This window comes from Myotis myotis, unplaced genomic scaffold, assembly GCF_014108235.1.
Source record: "Myotis myotis isolate mMyoMyo1 unplaced genomic scaffold, mMyoMyo1.p scaffold_m19_p_3, whole genome shotgun sequence".
Lineage (NCBI taxonomy): Eukaryota > Metazoa > Chordata > Mammalia > Chiroptera > Vespertilionidae > Myotis > Myotis myotis.
Window position 1 is genome coordinate 133,426,600 of NW_023416335.1, and position 26,178 is coordinate 133,452,777.

At 37.8% G+C, this 26,178-nt stretch overlaps 1 protein-coding gene across 2 annotated transcripts in view; it reads left to right on the top strand.

Annotated features, from left to right (window-relative positions):
* Positions 1-5,133: 5,133 nt before the first annotated feature.
* The window catches only part of SLC6A15 (solute carrier family 6 member 15), a 40,361-nt gene continuing 19,316 nt past the window's right edge, over positions 5,134-26,178 (top strand). For both annotated transcript variants that reach the window (XM_036301595.1, XM_036301594.1), the window contains exons 1-5: positions 5,134-5,593; positions 12,026-12,183; positions 12,540-12,666; positions 13,818-13,999; positions 24,142-24,252. In XM_036301595.1, the coding sequence (XP_036157488.1) occupies positions 5,308-5,593; positions 12,026-12,183; positions 12,540-12,666; positions 13,818-13,999; positions 24,142-24,252 (864 nt within the window). In that variant the 5' untranslated portion in view covers positions 5,134-5,307. The remainder of the gene's footprint in view (positions 5,594-12,025; positions 12,184-12,539; positions 12,667-13,817; positions 14,000-24,141; positions 24,253-26,178) is intronic.

Below are 26,178 nucleotides of genomic sequence, written 5' to 3' on the forward strand. Positions count from 1 at the left end.
AGGAGCCTCTGGGACTGCTTCAAGCGTACCAACATCTGAATTATAGGGGTGCCAGAAGAAGAGAGAGAGCAAGATATTGAAAACCTATTTGAAGAAATAATGATAGAAAACTTCCCCTACCTGGCGAAAGAAATAGACTTACAAGTCCAGGAAGCGCAGAGAACCCCAAACAAAAGGAATCCAAAGAGGACCACACCAAGACACATCATAATTAAAATGCCAAGAGCAAAAGACAAAGAGAGAATCTTAAAAGCAGCAAGAGAAAGAAACTCAGTTACCTACAAGGGAATACCCATACGACTGTCAGCTGATTTCTCAACAGAAACTTTGCAGGCCAGAAGGGAGTGGCAAGAAATATTCAAAGTGATGAATACCAAGAACCTACAACCAAGATTACTTTATCCAGCAAAGCTATCATTCAGAATTGAAGGTCAGATGAAGAGCTTCACAGATAAGGAAAAGCTAAAGGAGTTCATCACCACCAAACCAGGATTATATGAAATGCTGAAAGGTATCCTTTAAGAAGAGGAAGAAGAAGGTAAAGATACAAATTTTGAACAACAAATATGCATCTATCAACAAGTGAATCTAAGAATCAAGTGAATAAATAATCTGATGAACAGAATGAAGTAGTGATTATAATAGAATCAGGGACATAGAAAGGGAATGGATTGACTATTCTTGGGGGGGGGGAAGGGTGTGGGAGATGCGGGAAGAGACTGGACAAAAATCATGCACCTATGGATGAGGACAGTGTGGGGAGTGAGGGCGGAGGGTGGGGTGGGAACTGGGAGGAGGGGAGTTATGGGGGAAAAAAAGAGGAACAAATGTAATAATAAAGATTTAATTAAAATCTTTATCTGAACAATAAAGAATTAAAAAAAAGAATTAAAAAAATAAATAAAATAGTTTTTGAGCAGATGGGTTTATTAACAAAAATCATAGGCATAATCTGATATATGAAAACATTTAAGATTATATGGCAGAAATCTTAGATTTATTTCCAACTTTCTTATAGCATAAAACAAATATTCTTCTATACATATTTAGTGAATATTTTTAAATAAAAAAATTATCTGCTTAAATATTAACTTTGATCAATAGTGATTGTCTCATATTTCTTGGTGAAAAACAAACTGTATCTACTGGAATACAGGGTGATTTTAAGTGCACAATGTCACTTGATATAGGATAGAGCTGTTTTCAGTCTTAAAGTTCACTTTATTTCTTCGTGATTACTAAGGTATGCTTTCACATAAGATTAATTGATTACTAAGATATTCTTTCACATAGGATTAATTGATTATTATCTTTGAGTAGAATGCTTACCCTGGGAACTTTTCACCTATCAAAGTGAAAAATCAAGATGCAGAATTGTGAATACTGGTATAGTAACAGTTGTGTAAAAAATGAAATAGGTTGGGTAGATGAAGAAAAAGCACATTAACTTGAATATACCTGAGGAAACAGCATAAAGGTGATAGAACTAGTAGAAGTTGTGCAGCTGATAAATAATAGAGTGAGGACACAACTCCAAGTTTGTCAGATTAAAATCAATGCTGTTAGCCATGTATTAGTTAAATTACTATGCCAACAGTTTATCTTTATATAATTCAATAAAGGTAGACCTTTAGATAATTTATGTCTTGCAAATCACAATTTCTTATATGTCAGGTGGTTCCTTCCAGCAAAAATAATTTGGGAAATTAGCTTATTTCAGTTTTTCAATGGTTATATTTATTCATTTAGTCAACTACTATTTATTAAGCTCTAGGGGGAAACAATGCAAATTAAAACTATTTTTTTCTCAAAACCTTTTCCATATCAAAACCTTGTTGATAAGGTTTCAAGTAGTCACCATGAGAAGTTTTGTCCTTTTTCTAGAGATGTGTCTATTATTTAAAACTAGTAGCCCAGTGCACGAAATTCATGCACATTAAAAGGGAATTAATTAAAGGAAATATTATAATATTGCTATTTTCCCTTTCTCTATAATAAGAGTGCCAGAGATAAAAGAAAATTAGTAAAATGTATATGAAAATAATATATAAATTTGTTAAAAAATAAACAATCACAACATGATATAATAACAACAAAGACATGATAAAAAAACAACATGATGTAAAAATAACATTGATACAATGAGTGATAAATTGATTAAACTTACTCTAATATCTCTCTGTATACCACATTAAGAGTGAAAACACTTTCAGAGTGCTTGACTAATATCCCTTGTGATAAAATATTTACAACTTTAACTTTAACATCACATGCTCTTCAAACTCGAGAGAAAGTAACATATAACTGACCATGTGCAAAAACAGGTTCAGGTAGGAATATTCCTACTCTGTCTAGAGTTTGTCCTTGTGATTTGTTAATAGTCATCGCAAATGCTTGCATCACAGGAAACTGTCTTCAAATTAATTTAAATGGGAGCCCAGTGTCAGATGGGGACAATTCAATTCTTGGAATCAGAACAACCTCTCCTTCTTCAGATCCTGTTAATACTTCAGCTTCGATAATGTTGGGTTGCAATCTTTTGATAATAAATCTGGTACCATTACAAAGACCCCATTTACTATTAAGATTTCTCAATAGCATGATGATTGCACTCACTTTCAATTTTAATTTATGACATGGCATTCCCAAAGGAGTAATGCTATTAAGAAATTCGATGGGAAAATTTTCCTTTTCAGCATCATCTGTTGAATCAATGGAATCATCACTCAAATATGTGTGAAAATCTCCATCGAGTATATCCAAAATTTCTTCATTTAATTTTTGAACGTGCTCATTTTTTGGATAAAGAATCTCATGTTTAGATATATTTTTAATATTATCTATAGATATAGTATTTCCAAAGGTAGCTTCAATAATAGATCTGTTACAAATCATTTCACAGGGGTTTTCAGTAATATCCATTGCCCATCTCCAAGTTTTACTAACCATTCACTATAAACAGAATTCTCTGATCTCATATTTGTTTTGAGACAACTTTCTGAAACTCACCAAACATTACAGTACTTTAAACTCGTTTGTACTATGGTTGATCGCATAGCATGTGGCACAATACTGAGACATTGTCGAAAATCCCCTCCGAGAAGGAGAGCTTTCCCACCAAATGCAACATTCAAATTCATAATTTCTCTTAGTAATCTACCTCAGGGCGCTGCAGGTGCTCTGAGGGCGGGTTCCTCCCTCAGGACTCGTCCTAGCCAGAAACAGCTTGGGGAGGACGTCTCAGGGCCAGTGGGACTGATGAAAGTGGGGGTGGCAGGGAGGTGGTGTCTGCCCTTCTGATCATTTGCACACTCCTGCAGGCCATCAGAAGCCTCTGGCAGCCATCACCACAGCAACCCAGGACTCAGTGCCTTCGCATTCTGAGGGAAGGTTCCTCCCTCAGGCCTCACCGTAAACAGCTCAGTGAGGGCACCTCAGGGTCGGTGGTACTGATGGAAGTGGGGGGGGGGGGTGGCATGGAGGTAGTGACTGTGCTTCTGATCACTTGCACACTGTGTTTTATACCACAGCATGTGGCATTGACTGTGAAGGTTGCCACGGCAACCCAGTGCTGACTGCAGGACTGACTCTGGTTGGTCGAGCCTCCGGTCATTACGGTTGTTACTGACCCAGGATTTTTATATATTAGGATATTGGTAATGATTTTCTTTCAGAATTTTCTTCATAGTCTTCCTATTAATCTTCACCAAATTTTAATTGTTTGCTTTTAGTATATATATTCTAGTTTTGGAAACAACTAAACATCTAATCATAAAGGCAAAAATATAGGTTACATGGTCATATTAAATAATTATATTTTCTTAGGGTTACCATCCACCCTGTCTTATTAATTAACATTAGTATGATGGGCTGCTTCTCTCACTTCTAAAGTAAAAATAACAGCAATTCCATGAAATAATTTTATTTTTTCTAGCAACAACTGGCAGAATTCTTGGAGTATCATTTCTAAAGCCTCCTGATCCAGCTTTGAAGAGAAGCACACGTGTTTAATCACTTTTTAAAACTGACAGTCTCATTGGTTTGTAGACAAGCCTTGTACACTACTTGGTCTGTATCTGAAAAGGGTATAAGATATAATATAACAGAAGATGAACTAGAGAAAGAAAAACTGCCGAAGTGATGGCGGTGCTTTTCTTGAGGTGTTTGAGAGAATGTTCACACAAATACCGTGAGGTATTTTTTACTACTTTCTGTGTGTATTTATGTTGTTCCTTGTGTTTGGTGTGGTCTCACTCTCTCTGCCCAACTCTTATGTCACTTCTATCCAACATTACTGGACTCTGTTACTGTAATGAAGCTGGGTCATTTAAATTATGCAATATAGTGTAATTATTTGAGATATGCCTTTCTCTCTTAGATATAAGCAACTTAAAGCAGATCTTGTATGTTTCATTTATGTTTGTATCCCTGAATGTTCATCATAATATCAAATGAGTGAATAAATGAATACATTAACAGAAGAGATTCTGTATAAAAGAAATTTATAAGAGTGGCATGCAATTGTTTATGTAGTTCTATAAGTAATAAAATGGGACCTATACTTTAGTTAGAAAGGAAAAAAGGAAAAAATTTTTAAAAAGAGTCACAAAATTTAAAAAAATATATTTTTATTGATTTCAGAGAGGAAGCGAGAGGGAGAGAGAGAAACATCGACAATGAGAGAGAATCATTGACGGGCTGCCTCCTGCATGCCCCCTAATGGGGATGGAGCCTGCCTGCAACCAAGGCATGTGCCCTTGACTGGAATCGAGCTCGGGACCCTTCAGTCTGAAGGCCGATGCTCTATGCACTGAGCCAAACAAGCTAGGGCAAGAGTCAAGAAATTTGAATTACAAATGAACAGAGAATATTTTATGCATTGAGTTTGTCCTATCAAAGTGGAATTTTGAAAGAAGGAAGATGTTAGCTAAAATAAAATCTGTATGAAGCTCATGTAAACTATACAATTCTTATACTTGTGGAAATGTTAAGCTCTGAAAGGCCAACAATCATATGTTTTATATTCTGTAGAGAGATGATTTATCATATAAATTAATAAGAAATGGTATTTATTAATTTTAGTATTTTCCTTATTAAATATTATCATTTTTAATTTAAAATTTTACAGATACCTGCAGAATATTGGACACACAGATCCAGGATCCGTAAGACTTTACCACCTTGAATCAAGGATTTAGTTGATATCCTCCTCTGTCTTTTCTTCATATCAACTAAATTATTTTTTAAAATAATTAACAAATTTGCCATAAGAGAATTTAAGAAAAATAATACAACCCACACTCTCTAATGCCTAAGAATAGCAAGATGATAAAAAAAGAATTAGAAGATGAAGTTATTGAATCTGCCAAAGACCTTCTTTCCAATGAAGATGCAGCTGATGATGCTTTTAAGAAAAGTGAACTAATTGTTGATGTCCAAAAAGAGAACCACACAGATGCTAAAGTATCTAACATCAAAGATGAAAGACGAGGTTGGAACAATAGGCTACAATACATCCTTGCCCAAATTGGATTTTCTGTAGGTCTAGGAAATGTGTGGCGATTCCCATACCTATGTCAGAAGAATGGGGGTGGTAAGTTTTATTTTTTTAAGTGATACATTGCTGAATAGATTTCAACTGATTATCTCAAATAGCTGCTGTTGTTGCTGGAGTCTCAGTAGTTTAGAAACTATGAATTTTATTATAAAGCTAGGGAGATTCCTTTGTTGAAAATGAGTTTCACTGTTTTCAGAATAGGTTTCCATAGGAGCAGATGGCTTGCTATGAATACACAAGGATTGCTTTAAAGGTAATACATTCTCAGATTCTTTTTGTGGATTCTATTAAAAATCTCTAAATTACTGACTTTTTAAACAAATGTTGCATCCCTTGTACCTGTTGGTTATTCTCTTTGGAGAAAAACACTGAAGTTTCTGATATAAGGCAATATTTGTGAAGACAAAATTTTCTCTCTATGACTTATTAAATCTGAATTTTTAAAGTTGTTTTACTCTCCCTAAAAACAAAAATTACATATCATTTAGAATGATTATAGTCCTCAAATGCTGACCAGAACTTTAAAGATTTCAGTAGAAGGGATTTAATGGGATCCTTTACAATAAAGAGTAATATGCAAATTGACCATCACTCCCTCACAAAGATGGCTGCCTATGACCAGGACGGCAGGGGCTTAGTGAGGGATGACCAAATGACTAAACAGCAGACTGCATGGGGCAATCAGGCCGACAGGGGGGTTAGTGAGGGATGACCAAATGACTGAACAGCATGCTGCATGGGGCAACCAGGCCGGTGGGAGGAGGGGGGCCATGAGGGGTGACCAGGCTGGCATGGGGCCAGTAAGAGGCAACCAGGCCAGCAGGAGGGCAGTTAGGGGTGACCAGGATGGCAGAGGGGTGCAGTTAGGGGCAACAAGGCCAGCAGGGGACAGTTGGGGGTGATTAGGCTGGCAGGGAGGGCAATTAGGGGCTACCAGGCCAGCGGAGGGGGCCAGTTGGGGGTACCAAGCTGGTGGGGGGTGGGGGGCTGTTAGGAGCGACCAGGCAGGCAGGCAGGTGAGCAATTAGGAGCCAGTGGTCCAGGATTCTGAGAGGGATATCCAACTGTAGTTTAGGCCCAATCCTGGCAGTCGGATATCCCCCAAAGAGTCCCGGATTGGAGAGGGTTCAGGCTGGGCTGAGGGGGACCCCCCCATGCATGAATTTCGTGCACCAGGCCTCTAGTAATTAATATTATACCAGTCATTCTTTATCCTTAAATATCATACATATTTGGTTCCCAATTCTGTAGTATTTGGGGGACAATGTTTTGTTTTAAAGAAAACTTTAAAGAAATTAGAATCCTTAGTTTTAAACAAAAATATATACATCAGCATGATACTGTAGTTTCTTGTATTTGTGGATATAAATACCAGGGGTTATTTAGCAAATATTTCTTAAAAATTATGGACACATACAAAGGAATAGATTGTTTGTGTAGGACATAATCTTTATAGTACACCAAAGTCAAACTGAATGTTTACTAACATTTAGTTTGAAGCTTTATTATTTATATACATGGAAGTTGTTAAAATAAGCATGGCTAAAAACTAAATATTTTATGTGCCTCATTTCAGTACCCAAAGGATAGAAAGACTATTTTGGTATTTGATTCCAGTTTGTGATAGTTTTGTTGACTGAACAAATATTTTTAATTTTTATGTGATTGCCACCTACAAATCAAATGAAATAATATAACCATTCAATATGGAATTTCTTCTTAGCCACTAAAGATAAAAGTGTTATGGTGACAAAATAAGGTTTAAAATCTTGCTTAGTTAATTCAACCAGGCACAAAATCACAGGTTTGAAAAAATTAGCCTGTTTGACAAATCTTCCTGAGAGGTTGGAATCAATACATAGTCGGTGATCCACTACAGATCACATCAGTCCACTGTGATGTGAGCTCCTTTGCGAGTCGGTAACATCACATTAATTATTTATCAAATCAGCTATAAGCAGCTGTGCACTACCCTGTTTTGTGTTTCTCACAAATCACTTCATTTGTCAAGACTTTGAGAAGATGAAATCTAATTTTCAGACCTCTCCCCTTATAAACCTTATTCATACTGTAAAGGAAAAAAGTTTTCTTGACTGAAGGGTCAGGTTGCCTTCCATTTAATACAATTTTTGTCTTGATGGAGAGCTGAGAAAGAATTTCGTGTTTAGTAATTAGCGAAGTGACTCCTCTTTCTAATTTTCATGTGAAAGTAGTCAAAATACCCTTCCTAATATTGTTTCCTTTCTTCAAATCACAAATACTAGAGAGTGATATTACAAAATACCAGCAAACTTTTCTCATTTCAAGATGGCTGTTAGAGTACAAAAGATTTTGCTCAATATGCAGTATAGCATTGAGCCTTCTAGGTACTCAAGTGGTATCTTCTGGCTGCTGAGTCAAAGAGCCTCGCTACCCAAATCTTACTTATTCATTATTTGAGGCACTTTATGAATAATATGAATAAAAAGTAATAAACCTAATGTAAGTTGATTTGTCTGAAAATATACTTAAAGCACAGTGGTTAAGCTTAATAAGTGGTATAACATAGAAGCTACCAGCTCAAAGTTTGAAATCAATTTGACTATGAAGCCTAGCTCAGTGGTCGGCAAACTGTGGCTCACGAGCCACATGCGGCTCTTTGGCCCCTTGAGCGTGGCTCTTCCACAAAATACCACGTGTGGGCGCGCATGTACAGTGCGATTGAAACTTCGTTCCCCATGCGCAGAAATCGGTATTTTGTGGAAGAGCCACACTCAAGGGGCCAAAGAGCCGCATGTGGCTCGCGAGTCGCAGTTTGCCAACCACTGGAGCTCTTTCGGACACTAGGCATGTGATCTTTTATAAGTTATCGTACTTTTTCTGGCTTATTTCTCACACCTATAAAATGAGGAAAATAAATAGTACTTATGGCACTTACCCATTGGGTTCTTATAAGGAATAAATGAGTAACTAACTACATGTACCTGACAAATGGTAAATAGTCATATTTTAGCCATGACTATTTTTAATATTAGATTAAAATAATCTAATATTTTTAGTATTAGATTAAATTGAGTTAGAGAAAAAAGCTAAGTATCTAATATAATGTCTTGCATACATAACTGAGGAAAGATTTCCAATGAGTCCAGTCTTAATTAATTCTCTTTTTTTCTCCCCTGGTCATTCACTCACACATAAACCCATTCATATTCTAGGATTTGATGCAGGTGTTAAAATGCACTTTCATTTCTTTTGGAAACATTTTCAGGTTATTAGTGTCTGAATGTTACAAATCATTTTAGAATTAGAAATTTGGTAGTTCTGTTCTATAAGCTATGCATCCATGCTTTACATTATTTATTCCTTTGAACAATCAATTCAAGTCCGAAAGACTAAAAGTCAGCCATAATACAGTAAAGATCATTGACCACTGTATTAGGGAAAATTCTTGCATATAGTCATTATTTCAGCATTAGATAAATATTGAGATAAATAATTTGAAAAAATATTAATATTTAACTCTTCATCTGAATACCTGAACAATTTGTACAGCTTCCTAAATCTATTCAATACAACTTAACATTTTTAAAAATTGGAAGATGTAATAAATGGCCTTTTATTTAAAAAGGGAATTGGTACAATTGATTTCATAACTCACCTGACAGTATCTGGTTGGACAAAACTCCAATAAGAAATTTGAATGTAGGTCTTACAGGTTATTTAAGGAATGATTTGTATACATATTCTCATGTAGAAGTGAGTATAGGTTTCACATTTAACTTTATCAATTAATAGTCTAATATTAACTTTGTCAAATGGTACATTTAAAAATCACTATTTATATGTATATATATCTTAATTTGCGATTTAGCTGTAATATATTTTTTAAGCATAGAAACTCTACTAAAATGATAATAGCATATCCTATATAATAAAAGAGAAACATGGTAATTAGCGTACGACCGCTATACTTCCCATTGGCTAATCAGTGAGATATGCAAATTAACTGCCAGCCAAAATGGCAGCTGGCAGCCAGACAGCTTGAAACTAACATGAGGCTTGCTTGCTTCAGTGACGGAGGAAACCAACATTCTCCGCCTGCCTTGCCAGCCTCTGAGCCTGCAGTTTAAGAAACATTGTAACAAATATAGAAGCTAAACAAAACCCCAGAAACCTGCTTTCAGGGAGCCCGGGATCTCAGAGCTGGAGTTGATACAGAGTTTCGATTATAGAATGCAAACAAACCAGATACCTTCTTTCAGCAGCAGAGGCCTCAGAGCTGGAGCAAGAGCTAAAGCTGGCCCAGAATAAAAAGAAAAAAGAAAAAAAGGAGCAGTTGGGAGCTTTAGTCAGCCTGAAAACAGCCCTCAGCCCCTCACCCAGACTGGCCAGGCACCCCAGTGGGGACCGCCCCCCTGAAGGGTGTGTGACCAGCTGCAAACAGCCATCATCCCCTCACCCAGGCTGGCCAGGTACCCCAGTGGGGACCCCCACCCTGATCCAGGACACCCTCAGGGCAAACCAGCCAGCCACACCCATGCACCAGGCCTCTATCCTATATAGTAAAAGGGTAATATGCCTCCCAGCACCGGGATCAGCGGAGCCGAGAGGCCTTCCGGCACCGGGATCAGCGTGACAGGGGGCAGCGCCCAAACCACCTGATCACCCTGCGGCTCTGTGTGTGACAGGGGGCGAGGCCACAACCTCCCTATCGGCCCTGCTCTGTTCGTGACAGGGGAAGGCGCCCCAACACCCTGGTCAGCCCTGCTCTGTGCCTGATAGGGGGGAGCTCTCCAACCCCCTGATCGCCCTGCGGCTCTGTGTGTGACAGAGTGCGGCGCCCCAACCCCCTGATCAGCCCTGCTCTGTGCATGACAGGGGGTGGCGCCCCAACTCCCCAATCGGCCCTGCTCTGATCCCGACCAGGGGCTGCACCTAGGGATTAGGCCTGCCCTCTGCCACCCGGGAGCAGACCTAAGCCAGCAGGTCATTATCTCCCGAGGGGTCCCAGACTGTGAGAGGGCACAGGCCGGGTTGAGGGACCCCCCCATCCCCCCGAGTGCACAAATTTTTGTGCACCGGGCCTCTAGTATTTTATAATAGACTAGTGGCCCGGTGCACATAATTTGTGCAGGGTGGGGGGCGGTGTCCCTCAGCCTGGCCTGCACTCTCTCCAATCTGGGACCCTATGGACATCCCTCTCACAATCTGGGACCGCTGGCTCCTAACCGCTTGCCTGCCTGCTTGCCTGATCACCCCCTAACTTCTCCCCTGCCGGCCCGATCTCCCCCAACTGCCCTCCACTGTCACAACCCACCTCCTCTGCTGGGACCCACCTCCTCTGTGCAAGGTGGTGGAGATGACAGAACTGGCCGCCTCTGTGTTTTGCAGAGCGGCCCCCAGGCCCCACCACCACTGTGCGCGTGGCCATCTTGTGGTGGCCATCTTGTGACAACATCATGTGTGAAGGCCACCTAAGCTTTTATTAGTATAGATAGTATAGATGGTGGCCATCTTGTGATGGCCTTCTTGTGATGACATCACGCACGAGGGCCCCCTAAGCTTTTATTAGTATAGATATGAAATGCCTTTGTTTCTGTCAATCTCACCACCCCATCACAGAATTTTGGAAAATAAAAAATTGCTTGTTTCCTAAAGTGTACTTTTTATATGAGGTATATATAGGGAAAATGACATTTCTCTGTGTTAGAGGTTATTGTATTTTTTATATTTTTAGTTGAAGCAGCCATTTATTCTCCTTTGTTGTTATTTAAGAAGAAAAGTCAGTTTTAGTAACATAAAATTTCATTCATTTTAATTTATCTGATTTGCAGTACATGATTTATATCAATAGATGAATTTGAACAAAATTTAATAAAGTACTTCATAAATATTGTATGAATAAGATTTTTATGATGCCTGGCTGGTGTGGCTCAGTGTTTGAGTGTCAACCTATGAAACAGGAGGTCACGATTCCATCCCTGGTCAGGGCACATGCCCAGGTTGCAGGCTCAATCCCCAGTGGGGGGCATGCAGAAGGCAGCCAATCATTGATTCTCTGTCATCATTGATGTTTATATCTCTCTCTCCCTCTCTCTTCCTCACGGAAACCAATAAAAATATTTTTTTTTAAAAAAAAGATTTCATGAGTTTGTGAAACCTACTTGAGAAAATAATTAATGTTAAGGAGTCAATTATTTTTATGGATAATTAAGTTGTTTATCCTTTCATTAAAATGAAACCAAGCTATTCATTGATATACTTACTTTTATCATAATTATTTTTTATCAGAAATTCTTTGTAGCAGACAAATTGAGGTTTCAAATACTAGAAAGTTTAAAGTAATGAAATTGCATTTTCTTTAAAGTCCTTTATACTTATTATATATAGAAGTTCAAATATCATCTTTTATGAGATAATGAGAATTAGTGTATTCTCTACTGTGACTGTTAAAAATATAATCTATTTTATTTGTTCTTGTCTCTGTAGGTGCATATCTTTTGCCATTTTTTATATTGCTTATGATAGTAGGTGTTCCACTTTTTTTTCTGGAACTTGCTCTGGGGCAAAGAATTCGACGAGGAAGCATTGGTGTGTGGAATTACATAAGCCCTAAATTGGGTGGTATTGGATTTACAAGTTGTGTAGTAAGTTTCCTGATATAGTATATGCCATAAAATTTTTATAATGTTTGGATTTATATTATTTGTATTTAAATAAAATACTCATGTATTTCTACTGAACTGTTTATCTTCTAAAAACACTATAGGAGATTTTACTAATATACAAAACAAGATGAAGTATATTAATATAGTTCAATCTTATTAATGCATGTTCTTAAGACCTGTGAGAGACTTTTTTTCAGAAAAGATAATGTGTTTTAAATTAAAATAAAATGAATAAGATTTTTAAAATGTTAAATGGGGTCATATACATGTAATCTCATTGTTTCAAAGGAAGGGGCATCAGAGGTTTAATGTAACCCCATTATTTTATTTTGCAGGTGAGCTTGTTTGTGAGTCTCTACTACAATGTCATCATTGGCTGGAGTGTGTTTTATTTTTCTCAGTCTTTTCAGTTTCCTCTACCTTGGGATAACTGTCCAATGGTGAAAAATGCTACACATTCTTGTAAGACATGGCCAATATAATGTTTTTATATTTAATGATTATAAAGTTGATAAAGGAATGAGCTTTCAAGATTTTTAAAAATAATGTAGAAAAAATTATTATCTTAACAACTTTCCTCACATTTAGGATTGCCATACTCAGAGAAATAGAACTTGGGCACCATCTAAGTTTACTAGCTCTTCCCAAGTTACTTCTTCTCAGTTAAACATAGTTGGTGTACAATATATTAGTAGTTATAATAGTTTCAGGTGTACAATGTGGTGACTTGATATCTCTATAAGTTACAATGCAATAACCCCACTAATTCTAGTAATCATCTGTTAATGTGCAAACCTTTCCCAATATTATTGACTACATTCTCCTTCTCGAGTCATTTTGTTGTGCCCCATGATATTAGGGTGAAATATTGTTAACTTTGACAGCCTTTAATTTTGTACACCTCTTTTGATGCCTTATAGTTTTTGTTAAAATAAAACAAAGTACAAAAAAAAGTACTATTGAAGTAATTGTTTTTATTTCATAGTTTTTCTATCATTTATTTTTATATCCTAGAATATAATAAAGAACATTTCCTTATAGTGATGTCAGGTAAATATAGAATATGCCTTAAATTTTCTTGTAGCCACAATTTAAAAATAAACAGGTGAAATATTTTATTTAATCCTATGTATCCAAAAATGTTAATATTTCAACGTATAATTAATATAAAGTTATTAATGTAATAATTTGCATTATATTTCTCATATTAAGTCTCCAAAATTTTCTTTGTATTGTATATTACAACACAGGTCATTTCGGGCTAGCTTATTGCAAAAGTCACATATGGTCAGCCACCCGTGCATTTGACAGCTGTGCCCCAGTAAGATAATTCTGGGAGTGGAAGGGACTATAAATTTGATATGTTTTCATTACTTTGATAAAAAGTTCATGTGTTTTTATTAATAATTGTGTGATAAGAAATATCAAAGAGGATACATGTCTGTTGATATTTCACTTCTTCTGCAGTTGAGTTTTTATTGTGAATTTAAATGCTTCTGTAGAATAGTAATACTTTTCTAGAAAAAGTTGAGAATTGATTTATAGGCTTATTGGGAAAAAATTCTTATTACTCTTTATAATCTGAAATTACTGTGTTATCTTTCTTTTTACAGTGGTAGAGCCAGAATGTGAAAAAAGTTCTGACACCACCTATTACTGGTACAGAAAAGCACTGGATATTTCCAGTTCCATTTCTGAAAGTGGGGGCTTAAACTGGAAGATGGCCGTCAGCTTGCTGGTTGCCTGGGCCATGGTTTGCTTCGCTATGATCAAAGGCATTCAGTCTTCTGAAAAAGTTAGTGTGTTAGAGACCCTCCCGATTCTGCAATCTCTGTGGGCAAATCGCAAGTAGCGCTTTGTTCTACGTAGTTAATGAAAGATTGATAAAAAGTGGTGCTTTCACGACATGTTTACATTAATAAAACGACATAAACAGAGAGATAAGTGTTTTATACTGAAATATAAAGTAATTTATAATCTTTTATTTCATCAAGAGTTTTGAAATTTTTTGTCAATACCATTTTTTATTTATTTATTGAGTTTACCCTAATATTTTAATCCTCTGATTATCAGTTCCAAACATGGAAATCGGGGAAAGTGGTAGAATAAAGAAATTTTTCATTTTAGTTGTCTTATATCATTCATTTTTCTCTATTGTAGTTATTCTAAGGAATGCTTGCATAAGATATTTTAATATGGTCTCTAGTGTGGAGGGTTTCTTAAAGATCTGAGCAGCTCTAGGTAAATTATAAATTATCATAATTCTAAATTATTATGATAATCTCAACAAACCACTCAGAGTAAATCTAAAAGACTACAGGGCATGCCTTCCAGTGCAAATGGAAAATGTTAAGTGGCTGTGGTTGAAAAAGACATTAAGTGAATTCTAGAAACTTAGAATTCTTTTTTTTTTAAGAATACATTAGTAAAGTAATTGTTATTCACTCTTTTGCTTTCATATTGCATTTTTTTCATTATGACTGTCTTTGTTTTAATGCTCTTCTATCTCTTGGATGGACTATAGCAAGAATTTATTATTGATTCTTCTTTGCCTTTAATAATCTATCTCTAATATTTTTTTCTTTCCAAAGCATAGATCTGATTGTATATCTTTCCAGGCTAATATATTACCAATCACCAGCATATACTAGTAGAAGTGGAGATAATAGTAGTAGTAGTAATAAATGATGATAGTGAAGGTGATTCCCACAATGATCAGAGCAAGAACAATAACAGAAGCCAATATTTATTGCAAGTGCTTTTTGCTCTAGGAAATGTGATAGGTACTTTATATATTTTATCCCATTGAATTCTAAAGAAAACTCTAAGAAGTAATTACTATTCTCAGGCCTTCTCTACAGATATAAAATAATTTTGAGAAATTAGGTAATTTCCCTAAAGAATCGTGGCTAGTAATTGCTACCTGGAGTAAAACCCAGCTCTGTGTAAATCTAGAGCCCATATTATTTAATTGCAATCCTCTAATGCCTCTCACTGCCATATTTTTTTACATCATATAGTTAACATTTTTTAGGTCGGAAGTCTACGTAATTCATCTTTACTTCCTGTTACTTCATCTTAAATTAAAAATGTTTGATGATTTTAACTTGTAAATCACAACTAATTTCATATTTATCTTCCTGCTGGAACTCCCACACCATTTTTCCTTTGGAAAAATCAATGTGATAAATAACACATCTAAATATCTTTTCATCTTTTTCTGAGTGTCAATATACAATTAAATAAGTTCAATTAATTGGTTCAATTTGGTTTCTTCTACCATTCTGAGACACATTACAGTCATATTTCAAATAAAGGAATAGATTCTTAAGTCACATCTAACCACATTTACATGTTTCTTAAGATAATGTCATTTGGTAGAAAGAGAACCAAAAGTGGTTAGCCAGAGAAGTAAAAAAAAATCTTTGTGTTTGAGTCTTACTGCCACATTTTGTTTCTTCTTAATCTGAGTGTGTCTTATTATTATTTTTTTAAAAAAATTCATCCTTTTCTTATCACAAAATTTTGTGGTTATTTTTCTTATTCATACAATATAACTTTAGAAAATTTTAGTATAAACTTACATATCATATATAATTTATTATTTAAATTAGAAGGTTTCAGTGGCTTTGGGGCAATATTTGAATAAAGAATTCAGTAGTCACAGATGAGGGAAAAGCTGTAATTTGAGCAAAGATATGAAAATTGAAATTGTTACAATTCCTCAGTCTGAAACAAGTTAAACTTAATAGAGAAATGTGTGCCAGGGATAAATATAAAGCTCTCTGTTTGCCTGTGAAACAAAAAGAACCTCCAGATAAATAATCACACAAGTACAGGATAGAGAAACATAATTTATGGGCAATATGGTTTAAAGGTAGTATATGAAAATACCATTTAGAGAATTTAGCAGTTAAAAGAAGAATGTGAGTCAACTTGCATTAGGCTTTGTCAACACACACACACACACACACACACACACACACACACACACACCACAAGGACTGACTAGAAACTTCATGAGATAAAAGAAGAGTATGATAATGTCAGTCTCTTTTGGGCCAATAGGCACACCTCAGCTGATCCATGCCTGTAATACTGGATTTCACTGAAATCTTTATTTCTCCCTGTATTGTGGAGAGAAATTTTAACCCTGTGATCGCAATCTTCACCTCGCTGAATAAAAAGAAGAATAAGGCTTAATCCGTGCTACAGAGAACAGAACTATGGTCAAATAGTGTGAATTACGGAGAATGGTGGGGTAGTGATACATCCTCAAATAAAGGAAGACATTTCAGGAATCAAGCCTGATAACAAGGAAACGAGTTCTCTCAGTGAGTGTGAGCATGTCCCTTTGTTACAGTCTCTGTTAAAGGGATACCTGCCCCAAGATGAAGTATGCAAATGAGAAGTTCTAATTTTTCTTCTAATTCTAAGTTAATACTTTTTGGCCAGTACTACTTTGCCATTATTTCCTACTACTATGCTAAGGACTTGGTGTACATTAGCATGTGTAAATCTTTCACATCTACACTAATAAAAGACAAAGATGCTAATTGACCATACCTTTGCTATGCCCCAAGCCATGCCCACCAGCCAAGCAGAGCGATTATATGCAAATTAACCCAACCAAGATGGCGGCCAGCAGTCACAGAGCTGGAGCAAGCAGAAGGCTTGGTTGCCTGGGCGATGGAAGAAGCCAAGCTTCCCGCCTACCCTGAGCTGGCTGTTGCCTCTGCTCATGGCAACAAAGTTTCAATTATAGAAGACAAATAAATCCCAGATACTTGCTTCCAGCCAGCCTCCACTGGGAGCTTAGGTGGCTGGGGGCCATGGCCAGCCTGCAAACAGCTATCAGCCCCTCACCCAGGATGGCCACACTCTCATGGGATGAGGGTCCCTGCTGGGGGCTTGGCCAGCCTGCAAACTGCCATCAGCCACTCACCCAGACTGGCCAGGTACCCCAGCAGGACCTCCCCCCCGAAGGGGGTGTGGCCAGCCTGAAAACGGCCCTCAGCCCCTCAACTAGACTGGCCAGGCACCCCAGCAGGACCCCCCACCCTGAAGGGGCTGTGACCAGCTTGCAAACAGCCATCAGCCACTCACTCAGGCTGGCCACACCCTCATGGGGTGAGGGTCCCCACTGGGGGCTTGGCCAGCCTGCAAACTGCCATCAGCCACTCACCCAGACTGGCCAGGCACCCCAGCAGGACCTCCCCCCCGAAGGGGATGTGGCCAGCCTGAAAATGGCCCTCAGCCCCTCACCCAGGCTGGCCAGGCACCCCAGTGGGAACTGCACACTGAAGGTGCTGTGGCCAGCCTGCAAACAGCCATCAGCCCCTCACCCAGGCTGGCCAGGCACTCCTATATAATTAAAGGGTAATATGTAAATTGACCCTAACAGCATAACGACTGGTAATGACTGGTCACTATGACACACACTGACCACCAGGGGGCAGATGCTCAATGCAGGAGCGGCCCCATGGTGGTCAGTGTACTCCCACAGGGGGAGCTCTGCTCAGCCACAAGCCAGGCTGCCAGCTGCCAGTACAGTGGTGATGGTGGGAGCCTCTCCAGCCTCCTCAGCAGTGCTAAAGATGTCCGACTGCAGCTTAGGCCTGCTCCCCGCTGGCAAGTAGACATCCCCCAAGGGCTCCCAGGCTGCCAGAGGGATGTCTGACGGCCAGCTTAGGCCCAATCCCCTGGGAAGTGGTCCTAAGCCTGCACATGGTCATTTCCTGAGGGGTCCCAGACTGCAAGAGGGCACAGGCTGGGATGAGGGATTTTTGTGTACTGGGCCTCTAGTGGTTTTACAAAACCTAATTTTCCTGCAAAATTAACATGTTTAAGGAGAACAAATGGCCAGAATTGGCTATAAAGTCCTCAAAGAAAATGACTTTCTCAAAGTGTGTTTATAATAAGTATTTTAATATTAAAAAAAACTAACAAAACTATTTCGTATGTTTTATGGTCTTCAGTGGTTTGGTGGAATGGAAATATTTTCAGACAATGTGTTTGTTGATAAACTAATCTCTTACTGAAAGGCATTCCAGTTGTCAAGATCCAGAGGGTCTTAAAATTAGCCAAAGAAACATTTCACTGTTCCATTTCTCAGTTCTTAAAAGTGTTTATTTTCTGGACGAGGTAGTCAGTCATTCATCAAATCATTTAATACATATATATCGACTGAGCACCTACTGTGTGTCAGGCACTGACCTTGCTCTGAAGATGGAGGGATGAACAAGGCAGACGAAGCAACTTCCCTCATGAAATGTCCAGTCTAGTGGCAGAGGGAGACAATAAACATATTTGAAAAATAATTTCATTTAGCAATGAATAAAATAAAGTGTTGTAAGGAGAATGTGTAGACTTTTACATATAGAGAGGTAGATGAACCTATTTTTAATAATAGTAGGTCTCTATTTGGTATGATAAGATTATACCCATATGATTAAAGAAATAATTTGAGTTTAAAAACTCAAATGGTAGAAGACACCAAATTGAACCAATTAATTGAACTTATTTAATTGTATGTTGACATTCATCTGGACACCTCTGTAAAGAGCTGGCTTCGGATTCATCTTAAATCTCAGAATTTAATAATTAATATTTTGGTGTGTGTGTGTTTTACCTGTGACCTACTTAATACTACTTACATGTTTAAATTTTTGGTCATTATTTTTCTCCGTGTCACATTAAATATAATTTTTTAAAATATATTTTTAATGATTTCAGAGAGGAAGGGAGAGGAAGAGAGAGATAGAGACATCAATGATGAGAGGGAATCATCGATCCTCTGCCTCCTGCATGTTGGACCGATTGCCCTTGACCGGAATCAAATCTGGGACCCTTTGGTCCACAGGTCAGCACTCTATCCACAGAGCCAAACTGGCCAGGGCTAAATATAAAGTTTTATTGTTCATTTTAGGAAGCTATGCTAGAGTCTTTTCATTGAATCCAAATCAGGGTCTTTAAGAACTCAAATACTTGTTGAACTAGTAAATGAAAATTGAAATGATCTGACAATATAATTACTTTCTAGTTTTAAAAATATTTCAGAATAAAGATGAGTTTAATTTTTATGGAATGTATGCATAAAGGAAAACTTAACTTTGTATAAATTCTGTACATTTTTTGAGTATTTACTATATGTTAGGAATTAACAAATATGAAAATATGAATAGGGCACAGTTTTGTCCTCATGGAACCCATTATTTAATGGGTGAGATAGATAATTACAGCAGAATAAATGCAGTAATAGAGGTATATAAAAAATGCACGATGGGCTATGGCTGGGTAGCTCAGTTGGTTAAGAATGTTATCCCAATATGTCAGGGTTGTGGGTTCAATCCCTGTCAGGGTACATACAAGAATCAATCAATGAATGCATAAATATGTGGAACAACAAAACATGATCTCTCACTCTTTAAAACCAATAAATATTTTTTTAAAAAAAATCAATGAGTGACTGCATAAATAAGTTGAACAACAAATTGATCTCTTTCTCTCTCTCTTTCTCTCTGTCTCTCTTTCTCTCTGTCTCTCTTTCAAATCAACAAATAAAAAAATTTAAAATTTAGAGGTAGTCACTGAAATTAACATGGATCTGGGGTAAGTTTTCATAGAGAAGGTAACTTTGGGGCTAGATGTGTTTGAGGAGAAAAAATAATGGATGCATGGAAAATAGCATGTACAAAGCCCAAAGATTGCTGAGTACACACATCTTTATGACTTTTACATACAACTTGTGCAGCTTTTGGGAGATGAAACTTGAAATGTAAGTTGACTTACATTCTAACAGTAGATGGACTGTTAGAATGATTGGCTGTTACATACCAAACAATGTAGACCATTTGAGGGTCTTTAGCTATTCATTGACACCATCAAATCTTTACTTTAGAGTGATCATTCTAGTGTAGATGATGGATTTCAGGAATGAAGGGAAAATCTGGAGGTTGGGTAACCAGGAAATTATTTTAATGGTGACACATCAGTAAGGTTGGAAACAATTAGATATATGTGTGAATTCAGTGATAGAATCAATAATTTTGCTTGATGAGTTGGTTATGGAAGATGGGCAAGAGGGACTTATTATGGGTGTGATTAGCCTGGACAAATAAAAGTACAGGAAGAGTCATTTCTTCTCTTAGTCTCTAATTTGAAGTTATATTAAGAACATGCTGATAATATGTCACAGTTATTGGAAAAACCATAACCTATTCAGGCTACTTTATTGTGTAGCCTTCATTTTCACTTTTAAAGTAAGTCGAATTAATGAAAGTAAGTCATTTATGAGGCAGGAAATTTGAGTTCTGTTAAAAAAAAACACCTCCTTTACAAAGTAAATTCTTACTTCTGGCTAGCATCAAGATTTGTGAAGGAGAATCATAAAAAAGAATAGCTTTAATTCAAGTGAGATCAAGACTATTTAAGTAGATACATAAACTGGCAAATTTAAAGAATACTAAAAGTAGGCAATAAGAAGAATAAAAAGTACTCCATCTGAAGGCATTCTGATCTCAAGTAATTAAGGAATTAAGCCAATTTTAAATGATTATAAAATTATGTTTTATTAAAAACTAGAGGCTCAGTGCACGGATTCATGCACCAATGGGGTCCCTCAGTCTTGCCTGCAGCCTCTTGTAATCCGGGACCCCTTGGAGGATGTCAGACTGCCAGTTTTGGCCCAATCCCCACAGGCCTGGCTGAGGGGCCGAAACTGGCAGTCCGACATCCCCCAATGGATGTAGTAATGCACAAAGTAACAGGTGGCCGGAGAGGAGTCTAAGCCCAGGCCAGGAGCCATGCTGCTCCAGCTCATCTCAGCCCCGCTGTGCTTGCCACTGCCACCATGTGGTAGCGCTGCCATGGAGGTGGGAGAGGCTCACACCACCGCAGCTGCACTCGCCAGCCATGGGCACAGCATCTGGCACCCATCAGTCAGCTGAGTAGTGCTCCCGCTGTGGGAGTGCACTGACCACCAGGAGTCAGTTCCTATGTTGAGCATCTGCCCTCTGGTGGTCAGTGTGCATCATAGCGACCAGTTGACCGGTTGTTTGGCCACATAGGCTTTTATATATATAGATAATTAAATTAAAATATTGATTTTAAGTATGTTGGGATTTTATTCATAACTAAAGACCTGGTGCATGACATTTGTGCACTGAGGGGGGGTCCCTCAGCCTAGCCTGGGACCTCTCCAGTCCGGGACCCCAAGGGGTCCTTAATGCTGCCACAGAGTCGGGAGAGGCTCCCGCCACTGCTGCTGCCCTCGCCAGCTGTGAGTCTGGCTTCTGGCTGAGCGGTGTCCCCCTGTGGGAGCACACTGACCAACAGGGGCAGCTCCTGTGTTGAGCTTCTGCCTCCTGCTGGTCAGTGCTCATCATAGCGACTGGCCATTCTGCCGTTTGGTCGATTTGCATATTAGCCTTTTATTATATAGTACTAGAGTCCTGGTGCACGGACTTTATTTTGCACTCCCAAAATTTGTGCATGGGAGAGGGGTCTCTCAGCCTGGCCTGCACCCTCCGGCAATCCAGGACCCCTCAGGGATGTCCGACTGCCATTTAGGCCCAATCCCTATGGGCAGTTGGACATCCCTCTCAAAATCTGGGACCGCTGGCTCCTAATTGCTTGCCTGCCCACCTGCCTGATCACCCCTAACCACTCTGCCTGCCTGCCTGATTGCCCCTAATTGCTCATCTGCCGCCTGCCTGGTCGCTCCCAACTGCTCACCTGCCTGCCTGATCGCCCCTAACTGCATCTGCCTGCCTGCCTGATCTCCCCTAACTTCTTTGCCTACCAGCCTAATTGTCCCTAACCACCTGTGCCTTGGCCCCCGCCACTGTGGCTTCATCGAAAGGATGTCCGGAATGACATTCAGAAGGTTGTTCAGCTGTCCAGTCTAATTAGCACATTATGCTTCTATTATTATAGACTAGAGGCCTGGTGCATACAATTTGAGCACAGGGAAGGGTGTCCCTCAGCCCGTCCTGCACCATCTCCAATCTGGGACCACTCGGGGGATGTCTGACTGCCGGTTTAGGCCTGATCCCTGCAGGCCTAAACCAGCAGTCAGACATCTCCCTTGCAATCTGGGACTGCTGGCTCCTAACTGCTCGCCTGCCTGCCTGCCTGATTGCCCCTAACTGCCTCTGCTTGCCAGCCTGGTTGCCACCTAACTATTCCCCTGCCAGCCTGGCTGCCCCCTAACTGCTCCCCTGCCAACCTGATCACCCCCTAACTGCCTCTACCTTGGCCCCTGGCACCGTGGCTTTGTCCAGAAGGATGTCCAGAAGATGCCTGGTCTAATTAGCATATTACCCTTTTATTAGTGTAGATAATTTTTTCTTAGGGTGTTCCCCATGCATTTAAATATAAGTACAATTAAATTCAATTACTAAAAATAATACATACCATTTAAAAATAAAAATAAATGCAATTAAATAACAGTGGATAGAACTATAGAAGTGTAAATTATAATATTGATATGTATGCTGTTTGTCTATAGGTATTACTGGATTCAATATTTCTTACTTGCCTTACACAGGTTTCTCCTCCATTCTTCCCACCCTCCATTCCTTCCCTCCACAGATACATATTGTATACCTACTATGTGCCAGCAATTGTATTAGGTGTTTGGGATATGATAGTGAACAGGAGAAAAAAGGCCCCTGACCTCACAGAGTTTACATTCAAGTAGGAGAGACTGGAAATTAACAAGTAAACATAAAACAAACCAAAAAACAAAACAAAACAAACATAATTTCAACAATGCTGAGTCCTGTAAATAAACAAAACAAGATAATGTCACACAGGGTAAATGGGACACAGGGGAGGGCAGTTAGTGATATTAGATGGAAGAAAGCACAGCTGTTTTAGATTGGTCTAAGCAGACTTCCTGGAACAGATAAAGTTGAGACATAAATAGCAAGGAGAAAACTCCTGTGCAGATACGGGAGCTGAGTGCAGCCCTGCTCTGGCCCTAAGTTGAAGCGCTTAGTCTTAGGACAGGTAACAAGGGCCTGTGGGACTAGAGTTCAGTGGGAAGTGAGTGGTGGGACAGGCAAATAGGGCTCTGGTGTAAGGCTGTGCAGGTCCGAGGGAAGAATTGGGATTTTATTTCAACTGTATTCAAAGTCCCTGGGATATGTTAAGCAGGGAATGAGCTAATCCAAGTCATCTCTGGTTATACACCTGAAGCCAGTTAGGAAAATATTACAAAAAGTGCAGGACTACTTCTGAACCTTTAACTTCAGCCCAACTGGATGGATGGTGGGCCATTTACTGAGATGGAGATGAGTGAGGATGGGTCTGGGGGAAACTGAGAAGTTACCTTCTGAATCTGAAATATTTTAGAGACTTAGTAGGCTTTCCCTTGGAGATATCAAGGAGGCAGTAAATGTCTGGATAGGACATTATTTTTCTGTAAAAAACATTTGCTTAACTTAAAGCAAAGCTTCTGAAGCCGATGGTTATTTAAGTTCCTTGGGGGATTTAAAAGGGACCACTCTCCAGTCCAGAAGCTAGACAGAATCATAAGGAAAGTTTGGTTAATGAAAAAAAAAAAAAGACTTTTTTTTTAACCTAAAACAATAAAGTAAGAATTTTTTAGGGAATTAGTGCCCATTTATTTCTCTTAAATATTGTTTATTTTATAAACTATAATGAATCAACACTATTCAAATTACACAATATCTCTGGACTATTGTAAAGGAGATTAAGTAGAACTTTCTTATGTCTTAGTACATCTCAAACAAGATCTTAAATAAGTCATAAAATCAAGACTAATAAGCCATTTTCAGATGGCTATACAAGTTATTAATCATTTTATTAACCATATAAAAATAGTAACTGTCAAATTATAGAACAGAACACAATCTGAACTATAAAAAAGAATATATGTGTCTCACCTATTTTTGTTTTTTTTCTTTGCAGATTGTGTATTTTAGTTCTCTGTCTCCATATGTGATACTTATATGTTTCCTAGTCAGATCACTCTTTCTAGAAGGTTCAATTTATGGCATCCGCCACATGTTTACCCCTCAGGTATGTACTTTGTTTCTATTTAAGGCTTATGATCTTGAAATCATTATATTTGTTGTTAAAATTTTCCCACAGTTTGATTCCAGAGATAATTGTCCTAACATATATACGTCAGGCTTTCAAAGTATAGCTGTTATGTTATCTAGCCTAGATAAACCAGAGTTTTTATCTGTCTTTAATTATCTCTATCTAGCTCCAATTTTAAATGTCCCATTTTAGTTCTAGATTAAGGCTGTCACTATTGAAACTTTACAATTTCTCTGTTATATTAAATTGACTTCCAATTTTTATACTTGTAAATTTTAGAACTTTTTAGTCTTCATTTTTCTCCTTCTATTTCAGTGGATTCTTAACATTTTGTGTCATGGATCCCTTTTAAAAAGACAATAATAGGAACTTCTTACCAGAGAACATATTCATTTTCTTATTGTGTCAGGAGGTGGACAAAACATATAAAATCCATGGACCAAGGTTAAATCCCTTCTCAGAGAAAATCAATCTTTTTTTGTTTTGAAATTTTGTACTTTCTAAAATAATATTTACTTGGTGAGTTTGAGAAGTTCTGTAACTTTTGTAAATAAATGTACATTTTAGGAAAATTCTCATTTGATTTCATAAAAGGCTCAGAACTTCAGTATGCTCTGTCATTCAGGTTAGTGCTGAACTCAAGGCTCGGCACATTGAACACGCACAGCAATCTTTGTGGACCAGGTATTTTGATTTGACAGGAAAGAAAGCCAAGTTTTGAGATGTATATTTATTTGGTTAGTCATGAATGAACTTATACCTCACTATTACTTTGCTAATACTATTTAAAGCAGACAATTTCAAATTTAGGTCGGCAATTGGAAGTTACTTGAAGAATGATCATGGTGTGAGACTTGGGCAGAAGATACTAGCTTCCCAAGAATTGTCACTGCTGGTAGCTGCTTTGATACTGTGTACAAGGGGCAGTGTTTTTTAGGTATCTGGTTCTAACTTGGTATTCATTCTCTAGTAGCAAAAATATTGACATTGGTGTCTGGTGTTCTTGAGTGGTTCATAAGGCCTGTTTAACATTTATCATTGTTGGGACACTTCACTGAGTAACTAGTTAAGATTCATCAGTTTTAGCTACATTATAATGCACATCACCTTCAAATGGGACATAACTTAGTGACCAACATTATAATATCAAAAAAGAAAAGTGTTTTAAGTTTAAAACAACTAACTAGCTTTGGTATGACTTTCTGGCATATCACCTTTTTCTAAGTTGGCAATTGCTTGAGACATAATTCTCAATATTTGATTTAAATAGATATTTTGGAATTTAAACCCTTTGTTATGGAACTTTTTGCATGGCCCCTATATTCAAATCTGCAGCATTATTAACATTCTAAACCAGGTCTACAGATCACTTAAAATATAGTTAATTCTTTATTCGGCTCACTTTTCATTGACTGTAGATAAGATTCTGTGTTAGTTCACTATACGGTGTGATAGTTGATATAATAACAATACGAAGGTGTTAATTACTTTTAATTTACATTGCTTATATAAGGGAAAAGTACCTAAACACATGAAATATTCCCTAAACTGTGAATGGAGATTTAGTTCCTGAATTAGAAGTATAGCAATCTGAATAATGTCCTTAGTAAATAAGTGCTTTCTGCCACCTAGTGGGTGAAGTGGAGATAGGCAGTTGATTGTAGTAGTAGATCAACACAGAATTAGTTAAGATAACAATGGTCAATAAACAATATGCCTATCTCAGTTAATTATACATACATTATAAGTATAATAATTATTATGTTATGAAAAAGTCATACATTTCAATAATAATAACTAAATGAATTGAGCAATAAATTCTAATATTTGAGAGAACCATGGATTTTGTCATCTCTGAGTGTGTTAACATTTCTGTTCTACCCCAGAACTGCTGTGCAACCT